The sequence below is a fragment of the Aotus nancymaae genome, unplaced genomic scaffold, assembly GCF_030222135.1.
Source record: "Aotus nancymaae isolate 86718 unplaced genomic scaffold, 86718_ANA_hifiasm-v0.15.2.pri h1tg000012l, whole genome shotgun sequence".
NCBI classification, from domain to species: Eukaryota; Metazoa; Chordata; class Mammalia; order Primates; family Aotidae; genus Aotus; species Aotus nancymaae.
The window spans coordinates 16445253-16457500 of NW_026988423.1; the positions used below are offsets into that span (position 1 = coordinate 16445253).

Genomic DNA, 12248 nt, shown 5'->3' on the forward strand with positions numbered 1-12248 from the left:
TCACTTGTCAGTCCAGTCATAGTCATCACTTAGAAATAATTCACAACAGACTTTGAGGTCCTGCAGAAATGATAAAAATAGGTGGGATTAAAGTACCTATTTGGGGAATTGTCTGGAATGTTCAATACCATCCAGATGACATCATCATAATCTGGTAATGTTAAATGTGACTGGCACTTTCCCAGGCTATTCAGTTATTATTATTTTTTTAAATTATTGCCTAAAAGCCAGCTCTGTGACAGTTAATGAAATGTTACTACATATACTGAAGTCAGTAAGAAAACCCAGCTATTGTTCTGGAATTATATTGAGAGTTCTGATGTTTCAGACAGTATCTCATCTTGTCTGTAAGCCAGTATTGCCTCATGACATCTCTTCTATTATTGTCTTGAAGTACTGATTAAAGTGGGGTGTTTTTGTTTTTGTTTTGTTTTGTTTTGTTTTGTTTTGAGATGGAGTCTCACTCTGCCACCCAGGCTGGAGTGCAGTGGCATGGTCTCAGCTCACTGCAACCTCCACCTCCCAAGTTCATGCGGTTCTCCTACTTCTGCCTCCTGAGTGGCTGGGATTACAGGCATATGCCACTACACCTGGCTAATTTTTTGTGTGTTTTTAGTAGAGACAGGGTTTCACCATGTTGGCCGGGCTAGTCTCAAACTCCTGACCTCAGGTGATCTGCTGGCCTCGGCCACCCAAAGTGCTGGGATTATAGGCTTGAGCCACCATGCCTGGCCTAAAGTTTTTACTATTTAATCTTCTTTTCTTGTATGTATTTGTTTACATTAGGGACTGAATTTTATTGCCTTCTGGTTCCATGTTAGCATTTAGGACCATTGTCATAGAGGTGCTTAAATTTTTTGTTTTAATTTTTGCTTAATGGGACTATACAGCTTATTAACATGAGTTCACAGTTTCATATTATTTTTCAATGCTTTTTAGAAATGTAAATTAGATTAGGTCTGTCACCTACTTAAAGCCCTTCAGTGACTATCAATATTTTAAGATACAGACCCGTTGTTAGGCCTAGAAATCCTTGCTTAGTTTGACTTTCACTTCCTCAGTTTCGTTGTAGGCCTTCCTCCTCCCCTGCTCTTTATGCGTTAGCCTCATTGGTCTCCTTTCAGTTTCGTGAATGTGCTGCACCTTTTTTTAGAATGCTTTTCTCCCAATTGAAATTGTACCTTCAAAAAGAAGCCTTTCATGATCGCCCTGTGTACAGTGGCCTCACCCAGTTACTTTCTAGTTAATCATACCTGTACCTTTAGCATATATTGCCCCCTGAAATTGTAATGTTTGTCTTCTTATTCATTGTCTTTTTCTCCACTCAAAGAGAAGTTTCATGAAAGCAAAGTGCCAAGCATCGTGAGAGACACAAAGAAGTCACTCAAATATTGTCGAATGGAGTTTGTTCTTCAAACTCAAGTAGTATAACTTTCTTCCTTAATTTGATTCCATGAGGGAGAAAACACTGTGCTTTGAGATTGACCTGAAAAAAGTCAGGACACTTGAGGCCCCTGAGTCCTGTGCTACTGTGTTCGTCACTGTTATGTAATTGATTTTATTCTGATCGCCTGTTTAGGGATTTTTAAAGATCTATTTATATATATGGAAAATGGCAAAAAATTATGGTTTTTTGTAAATGTTTATCATGTATGTTGATTTGCCCTATTAAACATTTCAAAATTAGAATTATAAATTTCTTCCTAATGTACATTTTATGTTGTAAGTACTAGGCTCTTATTTGATGCTGCAGACAGCATATTCTTTCATGACAGGACAAAGAAATTGCTATGTATGGGCAGAAGCCAGTAAGATGATGTGGAATAAAACCCCCTTTAAGCGTTCTTTGCATCAAGTTACAGTTCATGTGCAGAGCAATTTAAGGTATGACTCTCCCACCAAAAACAAAACTTGGATTTTTTTTTTTTACTGGGAAATCAGAGTAACCCAAGGCCTGAATAACTTGCGCAAGGTGACACAACAGTGAAGAATAGAGCCTCGGTTCAAAACCAGGCTTTTCTGACTCTAGAATTTATTTCTACTACATTTTGAAATCTTCCTAGATAGAAAGAAATCTAGAAATGTATTTTACTTATGTGTTTTTATTAAAGATGTGAAAAATTTTTGAAGTCATCTGTTTGATACCTGTTACTGACATCATATAGTACATTCTAGTGGCTTCTAGGTAAGGATTATAAATAATTTTAGAAAAGTTTGACTATATTTGCTTTTATTTATTGCTGAAAACTTGAACATATAATCATGAAAGTCAATTGTAAATAACCTTTAAAACTTTAAACTGGTCAGGCGCAGTAGCTCACTCCTATAATTCCAGCACTTTGGGAGGCTAAGGCGGGTGGATCACTTGAAGTGGGGAGTTGGAGGCCAGCCTGACCAACATGGAGAAACCCTGTCTCTACTAAAAATACAAAATTAGCCAAGTGTGGTTGTGCAGGCCTGTAATCCCAGCTACTCAGGAGACTGAGGCAGGAGAATCACTTGAACCCAGGAGGCGGAGGTTGCAGTGAGCTGAGATCAGGCTATTGCACTCCAGCCTGGGCAACAAGAGCAAAACTCCATCTCAAAAAATAAAAATGGAAAATAAAAAATAAACTTTAAACTATGTAACTAAAAACTCATTTTACTTCTCAGAAGACCATGGTTTGCTTCAGTAGTTGCACATAGCTTGAAGAACGGATTCAGAATCTAACAGATGCAAAGAGTCTAATGTAGGGAAATTGCTGAAAGCACAATTAAATTGCCAGAGTATACCACAAACAACAATTTCCTTAATTTTTGTCAAACACACAATTTGAAATGATTATGTGCTTACAAAAACAAACAAAGGAAAGCAAAATGTTCTACAATCTGTAGTTTTATATTAATAAATATATCTCAAGCTTAAAAGTTTAATATTATAAATACTATTATAACCTAATATTTAAAATTAGATAACCCACATTATCTTAATTAATACAAATCAGACACCTAATCCATTTTCTACTAGTGTTCACATGTCAAGTAAGTACATATATTAATGTGCTAAAAACAGTTCAGATTATTTCATCTAATGGGCCTTCCTTTCTTAGTAATATTCCAAGAGTGATCAGCAAGAACCAGCACAAGCTGAGCTGTCAAGATTGAAGTCCTGGTCTACAATAAGAAGGGTTTTTTGGCTGGGTGCGGTGGCTCATGCCTGTAATCCCAACACTTTGGCAGGCAGATCATGAGATCAGGAGTTCAAGACCAGCCTGGCCAACATGGTGAAATCTCGTCTTTACTAAAAATACAAAAATTGGCTGTCTCAAAAAAAAAAGAGGGTTTTTTTTTTTTTATATATAGTAACATTTTCATACTGATTACAAGAAAGAACTGTTAGAGGAAAAGATGAGTGTAGAGTTAAATTTGAGGACTGAAAATAATAGCTCTTCAAAATATTTTGAAGAGAGCAAATGAGCCAGTTTTGATTACCTTATTGGAGCTTCATCGTTCATAGTGGTCATATTCCTGAAAACATTATTTTTCTTCAAATATAGTAACTAGAATTGTGAAGTCTGCAGATTTGTGAGTTAGGAACCTCTTACCAGGATTTAATTGAGATTAAAAAAAATTCTTTAAGCATAAAATATTAAATTGGCCTCAACCTTTTTACTTTACTCCCAAATTACAAATTGATGAAATTACAAATTAAATCCTTTTAACATAACATTAAATATTTAATTGCATAAATTATTAATCTTTTGTGCTTTTATTCAGCTCCATGTTTGAGGAATGCTAATAATTTCTGACTGAAGAAATGAGGCTTAAAGGTAGTCATGCAAAGATTCTCACACCCCTGAGACTTGAGGGAACTCAGCTGTCTGGGTTTCCAGACTTCTTTGATAAGATACTGGGAAGGCTGCCTCTTATCCCTGGGGGAATAGAAGGGATGCCACTAAGCAGTGATGACGATGATGATAGCAACTAACATTTATTGAGCACTTATTATGTGTCGGGCACTATGCTATGAAATGTACTTATCTATAAGTGCAGACTGAAAGCATTGATTAATTATAGATAACTTTAGTCTGTATAACTTGAAATATGCTTGTTGGGGCATCAGCCTTCAGAGTTAATAGAAGATGGCTCTTGAATTTTTGAGATTGACTGTAAGATGATAGTTCTAGTGACTTAAAAGGTGGTAATGAAGTTTACAAAAAGAAAGATGAGCTCTGTCTTGATAACATAGCAGTGACAGAAAGAAAATCTGTATAAATATGTAATTAGGTAACTGTTGAAAGGTCAAATATCGTTGGCAAATCTGGAGATTATTCTTATAAAAATTCTAAGGAATGAATGAAATCTCCCAGGGCAGAGTTTCTTAACCTGGTATTAAACCTAAGATTTTATAGACCTCCTTGAAATTATATACTAAATTGTATGTGTGAATATGTATGTTCAATATCATTTTCATTCGACTTTCAGTAGAGTCCATGAGCAGAAGGCCCAATGCCAGAGTGGCATTGACTAGGGTGACGAAAGGCACCCTGAGACAGGTACTAAATGAGAAGATTATGAAAAAGAACCAACATCATTCAGCTAAGAATAAAGCAGATCAAAGATTAGCCACATGAAGGTGATAGTTTATTTTTTTAGAAACATTACTTTACCACGTTGCCTAGACTGGTCTCATACTCCTTTGTAGTTATTTATTATGTTGCTTGAATCGTGAAAGAAAGAAAAGAGAAGGCTGGGCAGTAAAACAAACACACAGGCCGAGTGTGATGGCTCACGCCTGTAATTCCAGCACTTTGGGAGGCCAAGGTGGGTGGATCACTTGAGGTCAGGAGTTCAAGACCAGCCTGGCCAACATGGTGAAACCCATCTCTACTAAAAATATAAAAATTAGCCAGGCATGGTAGCACGCACCTGTAATCCCAGTTAGTTGGGAGGCTGAGGCAGGAGAATCGCTTGAACCTGGGAGGTAGAAATTGCAGTGAGTCGAGATTGTACCACTGCACTCCAGCCTGGGCAATAGAGCGAGACTCTGTCTCAAAAAACAAACAAACAAACATGCACACACACAAATCTTGACGGTCATTGTTGGAAGTGGCTAGTGTGCCAACTCCTTACTTTGAAAATTGGTACCTAAAGAGGAGGAATTAAGCATTCATTATCCCTACATATCAAAGTTGTTTCTCAGAATAATAACTCTGGTTGACAAGAAAAAATACTTCTCTACAGAAGAATTTTCCCTAATAAGTGTGGCAGGAATCCAATGGAAAATCACAATTTTGCAACCCCTAATGAAATCATTGATTCATGTAACAGCCACCAATGAATACTAAAACTGTTAGTGCTGTGGTTCTCAAAGTCTGGCCCCTGTTCCAGCATCTTAAACACCACCTGGATACTTCTTTAAAAAATACAAAATCTCAGGCTCATTCCAAAACCAACCATGTCAGAAACTCTAAGAGTAGGTCCTAAAGACTACTCTTACAGTAGGTAAGCTGTATGTTAACAAACCCTCTGACAGTTCTGACGATCATCGGATCATCGGAGTTTGAGAACCATGATATTAGGAGAAAGACTGATAAGGATCTTTAATTGGAGGATCAGGCCCTCATTCCCAGTACTTACTGACTAATCTTAGCACTAGAACCAGATGTTATATTCCTCCTAGTAGATGCACCTGTGATGTATTTGTGCCACTCCCAAAAGATATTAAGCCTGAATCTATTCAGTTTTTTATAGAAACTATAGGAGACTGAAGAATAAGTTAAACAGTACTATGAGGAAGCAAAGGAAAAATCCAGAATGTAGGATTACCAACCCAGTTTCTTCAAGTCAGTGGCATAGGAAAACGGGGGAGGGTAAGAGTAAGGGTACTGTTCCAGAGTAAAAGGGCTCGAGAGACAAAATAAACAAATATAAAATGTTCATCTTGATTTGCATCCTGATTCAAACAAGCCAACTACGGGGATTTGAATTCAGACTGGGTATTAGATGATATTAGGGAACTGTTAATTATGTTAGGTTTGATAATGATATTGCACTTATATAAGAAAATGTCATTTTTAAGAGATACATAGAAAAGTATTTAGGATGAAACAAATTGATGACAAAATTTGCTTTATGTTACATGAGAAAAAAGGATAAATGAAACAAGTATGGCAAAATGTTGATAACTTGAACTTGGACGATTCATTTTACTATTTAATATAATTTTATGTATGTACAAAACTTTCGTAATAAAAAAATAGAAAATTTTAAAAGATATCTGTGTAATAATGTATTTATTAGGCAATTCTCCCTGTGCTAACTTTCATAACAGTGCATTGTAATGGCCTGTTTACCTTGCCTGTACTTTGTATTTCTATCAAACTGTCAGTATTGAGTTTAAATTAGTCTGTTGCAGACCATGATTTTTGTAAAAGGCAATAAAAATCAATTATCAGAAAAGCAAAACTGGAGGGGATGTTGACATACAAAATATAACCTTAAAAGTTTTCGTTATTAAAGTTAACAAACATAAAATTACATTTCGCTTAACAATCAGAACAAACAGAAACATAGGAAACAAGAATTTTCTAAAACCTGTATTTATTCATCAAAAATACACACATAAGCAGATATGAGGGTGATCTGACTGCGACATCTGTCACCCCATTGATCGTCAGGGTTGATTTGGCTGGTCTGACTGGCTAGGTGGGCATCCCCTTCCTTCCTCACCCTATCTCTACTAAAAATATAAAAATTAGCCAGGTGTGGTGGTATGTAACTGTAGTTCCAGTTACTTGGGAGGCTGAGGCATGAGAATTGCTTGAACCTGGGAAGCAGAGGTTGCAGTGAGCCAAGATCGTACCACTGCACTCCAGCATAAGTGACAGAGCAAGACTCTGTCTCGAAAAACTAAAAAAAAAAATTATAGTAAGTATTGAGAAAGGCATGGGCCAAAGTCAGGGAATTTAAAAAATAGTAAGCTAGTAAACACTAGAGCAGAAAAGATATGCAGGACTGGGAATATTGAGTCACTCATACAATTCCCTAGTTAGGACAATTATGCTAAATTTAAAAGTCTTTCAAGATTTGTGTTGATACTTCTTTGTGTTGATCAAAAGATAATTTCAGAGGACTTTCAGATCTTTGGGTGAAATTTTAATTAGTGGTAATGTTTAGTTTTATTGAATTCATGTATATAGTTATGTAGAATTAATTTTCAGGTAAGATGCTTTAATAAAGATTATAATATTGCATAAAGATAGTGTATTTGCAAAATATATTTGTCTTACAGTTTGGAGACAGGTTGTCATGACAGTGTTTGGTTTAGAGAACAAATCTGCATGTTCTTGGGCAGATGAGAATTCCTTCTAACAGAACAGGGTGTAAATTATTTGAATTACTTCCAGGTATCACCATATCTTGTGTTACATACAGGTGGTTTGTATAATAATTGAATGAAAACAGTGTTTCAGAAAAGGTCTTTTGTGTGACGAGATGTCAGAGAATTCATTCATTTCCCCTGTTTTACATAAATTTTATTTTTTTAAGTGTGAAATAAACTTTTCAACAAATAGAGTTCCTAGACATTTAAAAAATCACTTTGAGTTGTACTGTGAATATTATACTGCTCACCATTTATTTGGACTCCAGTGAAATATGATTGGAAATACTTCTCCAAAGGCAAGAAACTCGGAAAGCACCATATTACTTTATTGCTAATTACTGTTTATTTTTAAAGAAAAAAAAAAAGCTTTTTGAGGAAAAAAATTTCCTGACTACTAATGGTGGAGTTATTTTATTTTGGTGACTAATTCTTAATCTTCTCTTCATTTACAGACTATCTTGCTAATCATGGCCGGCTAAATGAGTCTGAAGCCAGGAGAAAATTCTGGCAAATCCTGTCTGCTGTTGATTATTGTCATGGTCGGAAGGTTGTGCACCGTGACCTCAAAGCTGAAAATCTCCTGCTGGATAACAACATGAATATCAAAATAGCAGGTAACTGGGACACAACTGTCTCTAACACGATCAGATGTGAGCCACTGCACTCAGTGTGTGGAAACAGACCTGCAGGCGCAATTTCAGCAGCATTTCTACCTGATGACATCAGGCTTTCTCAAAGTCCATTTTATTCATTTCGTTAGTTCTGTGTGTAATTAAAAGTAAGGGAATAAGTTCATTATTAATATACACAGTGTCACAGCTACATCTGGGGTCTGATGTGTCCACATTCCATTGGCAGGGCCCGGGGGCTCTGCTGGAAGTACATTTGTCTGAGTGTCAGAGTGATTGGAGAAAGGACGGCTGGAGGAGCAATGTGGTTGCCGGTGCTCTGGCCTGCTCTTCTCATTATGATTGATGGCTACAGCCAGAAGCAGAGAAAACACAAAGGAAGTGATGGAAGTAGAATGAGAAATATTTGAGACAGAAAAGCACCTTGCCTTGCTCTGATACAATAGGATTTTGATTTATAACATGAAAACTGAGTTTGGTAGGAATTAGTTTACTTGTTTTCTCCTAGCCTTTTCACAATTGTAAAATGTTTTATTTTATATTCTGAGTTTCTTTATTTACATAGTTGAAACTCTTATTCACTCACTAGATACGTATCAAGTACTATGTGAAGTACAATATGATATGTGGAAATAATTTCACAACATATCCATATATTAAAATAACATGTTGTACACCTCGAATATATGCAATTTTTGTCAATTACACTTTAATAAAGCTGAAAAAACACAGTATGATAGTTGCAATTTTAAAAGTATATACAAACTGCAGTAGGAGTTTAGATGAGGGAATAGCAGTCCACCTGAAGAGTCAGGGAAGCTTCACAGAGAAGGAATTATTTGAACTTAGACCTGAGAGATAAGTTAGAGAAACTTGTCAGGAAGATAAACAGAAACAGAAGCAGAATGTTGCAGGCAGGTAGACCGAGATTGGAATGGTGGGGAACTGTAAATTCAAAATTGATTAAATATAAAATCTGTAGGCATGCAGAATTAATACAGGGGGAGCAGATAGGTAAAGACCACAATATGAAACATCTTGAATGCCATGTCAGAGATTTTTGAGTTTATTATATAGGTAGGGGGGAGGCTAGCCTACTGAAAATTATAAGGCATGGATGGAGGTAAAGTGGAATTGGGATAACATGATTGGATTTGCATGTCAGAAATACATTTCTGGCAGCAAAGTTAAAGATAGGTGGGAGATGTGGGTTAGGTTGAAGACAGGAAGACTAATAAGGAATCTAGTGCAGCAGTCCGTTTAAGAAAACATGAGTCTGGAGAGAGAGATCCAAGATGGCTGATGATTAGCAGCTCGGGCACGTACCTCCCAGTGAAAGCGCAAAGAACGAGAGGACGCCACACTTTCAGACGAATATTAGTTGCTCACGGACCAGGAGATTCCCAGTGGAGGAGCTCCACGGGTCGCCAGGGTGACTCTTGTGGCCGGCGTGGCGGTTTTGCTGGTGCCTTAGCACACCAGTTCTTGGTGCAGAGTCCGGAAATTCCTGGGCAGAAAAGCACCATCAATCTTAACACCGCTGTTTTGGCCGGCTCAGTGGATTGCTCAGATTTCGGCGCAGGGAATCAACAAGTTGGACGTCAGAGACCCAGTTAGAAAGTTGGTAATTATAAAGACGACAGACGGACAAATATATAATGAAGGGAAGAAACCAGCGTAAAAAGGTAGAGAATACTCAAAATCAGAATGCCTCTCCCTCTACAGGGGATTGCAATTCCTCATCAGTAACGGAACAAGGCTTAATAGATTACACGTGTGTTCCAATAACAGAAGCAGGTTTCAAAACGTGGGTGATAAGAAACTTCTGTGAATTAAAAGAACTTGTTCTAACCCAATGCAAAGAAACTAAGAACCTTGAAAAAAGGTTTGACGAAATGTTAACGAGAATGGACAATTTAGAGACGAATATAAGTGAATTGATGGAGCTAAAAAACACAACACGAGAACTTCGCGAAGCATGCACAAGTTTAAACAGTCGAATTGATCAAGCAGAAGGAAGGATATCAGAAGTCGAGGACCAGCTCAGTGAAATGAAACAAGAAGACAAGAATGCAGAAAAAAGGATGAAAAGGAATGAGCAAAGTCTCCAGGAAATATGGGACTATGTGAAAAGACCTAATTTACGTTTGATAGGTGTACCTGAATGTGATGAAGAGAATGAATCCAAGTTGGAAAATACTCTTCAGGATATCATTCAGGAAAATTTTCCCAACCTGGCAAGGCAGGGTAATATTCAACTCCAGGTAATACAGAGAACACCACAAAGATATTCTTCAAGAAGACCAACCCCAAGGCACATAATTGCCAGATTTATTAGGGTTGAAATGAAGGAGAAAATAGTAAGGGCAGCCAGAGAGAAAGGTCAGGTTACCCATAAAGGGAAACCTATCAGACTTACAGCAGATCTCTCAGCAGAAACCCTACAAGCCAGAAAAGAGTGGGGACCAATATTTAACATCCTTAAAGAAAAGAACTTTCAACCCAGAATTTCCTATCCAGCCAAACTAAGCTTTATGAGCGAAGGAAAAATTAAATCTTTTGCGAACAAACAAGTACTTAGAGAGTTCACCACCACCAGGCCTGCTTTGCAAGAGCTTCTGAAAGAAGCACTATACATATAAAGGAACAACCAATATCAGCCTTTCCAAAAATATATCAAAAAGCAAAGAACTTTAACACAATAAAAAATTTACATCAACTAATGGGCAAAATAGCCAGCTAGCATCAAACGCCGGTATTAAACATATATATATTTTAATTGGATAAAAAGCCAAAACCCATCAGTATGCTGCATCCGGGCCCATCTTACATGCAACAATACACAAAGACTCAGAGAGAAGGAGGAAGATTTACCAACCAAACAGAGAGTAAAAATAAACTAATAAACAAAAAGCAGGAGATGCAATTCTCGCTTCTGATAAAGTAGACTTTAAAGCAACAAAGATCAAAAGAGGCGAGGAATGACATTACATAATGGCAGAAGGATCAATGCAACAAGAAGAGCTAATGATTCTTTAGATCGATGAGACAGAAAATTAACAAGGACATCCAGGACTTGAACTCAGACCCGGAACAAGTAAACTTAATAAACATTTATAGAACTCTCCACTTCAAATACACAAAACATACATTACCACCTCACACCTATTCCAAAGGTGACTATATAATTGGAAGTAAATCACTCCTCAGTAATCGCATAGCATTTCATAGGTTTAAATTAAATATTGGTTGGCTGTTTGTTTGTTATCTTCTTCCCTTATTCCTTCCTGACTACATCATTAAGTATAATTATCAGTATAAAAGAGGTTTTCAATACCCATTACTAAATTGCATTCTAGCCTGGGCAAGAAAGCAATACTCCCATTCTCTCTCCCTCTTTCTTTTCCTTCTCCCTCCTCCCCATTCTCTCTCTCTCTTTCTCTTCCTTTTTCCTCCTTCCTATTCTCTCTCTTTCTCTTTAAATAAATAAATAAATAAATAAATAAATAAATAAAAAGAAAACATGAGTCTGAACTAGAGCAGCAGCAGCAGAGGTTGAAGGTATGTAAAGGAGATTTTGTTTGACTTGTGTTTTGAAGAAGAGAAAGAACATGAGTTAAAAGCTTAACAAAGTTACACGTGGTGATGTTTTGTTCTAAGATTGTTAAAGAAGAGCAGGGAGACATCCGGATGACAGGAGCTGACCAAGAAATTATTAATTGACTTGTTAGGTTAGATACTCATTCAACTCAGTAAGTTTAGAGACAAAGTAGCTTCCTTGGTTTGCTGTATTGTGGTATAAAATATAAAGCAAACCCTCATGTTTTTACATTGAACTGATTTGTTTCTGTGCCATTAGTTTTTAGTCTTGGGAAATTTGGGGAAGGTAAATAATATTTACTCATTTTAAATGTCAGTATTACATATGTTACAGGATATGTAACGGATTTTCCATTCTGTAGTCTATGATTTTTTTTTTCTAAAGGGATTGCCTGAATAAGACAAAGTGTTTTTTAAGTTAATTTGTTATATTCATTTGTCTATGTGTCTCTGTGTGTGTGTGTGTGTGTGTGTGTATAAAGATTTGTATCGATTTGTCATTTTTGTTGTGAAAATGTGATGCACAAAATTAGAATACTTTCATAGTTTATGTGTGTTCACTCTCATTTGTTTCATTTGTTTTTTTCCCTTCCTCTTCTTTTGGCCCTTCCATTTGGTGTCATTTATTTTACTCTTTTTTTCCAACCTTCTGT

General features: G+C 36.6%; 1 protein-coding gene across 1 annotated transcript in view; it reads left to right on the forward strand.

The window, feature by feature from the left end:
* The window catches only part of SIK2 (salt inducible kinase 2), a 121306-nt gene that overhangs the window by 74970 nt on the left and 34088 nt on the right, over positions 1 to 12248 (forward strand). Inside the window, exon 4 of the mRNA XM_012470542.2 lies at positions 7819 to 7980. Within this exon, the coding sequence (XP_012325965.2) occupies positions 7819 to 7980 (162 nt within the window). The remainder of the gene's footprint in view (positions 1 to 7818; positions 7981 to 12248) is intronic.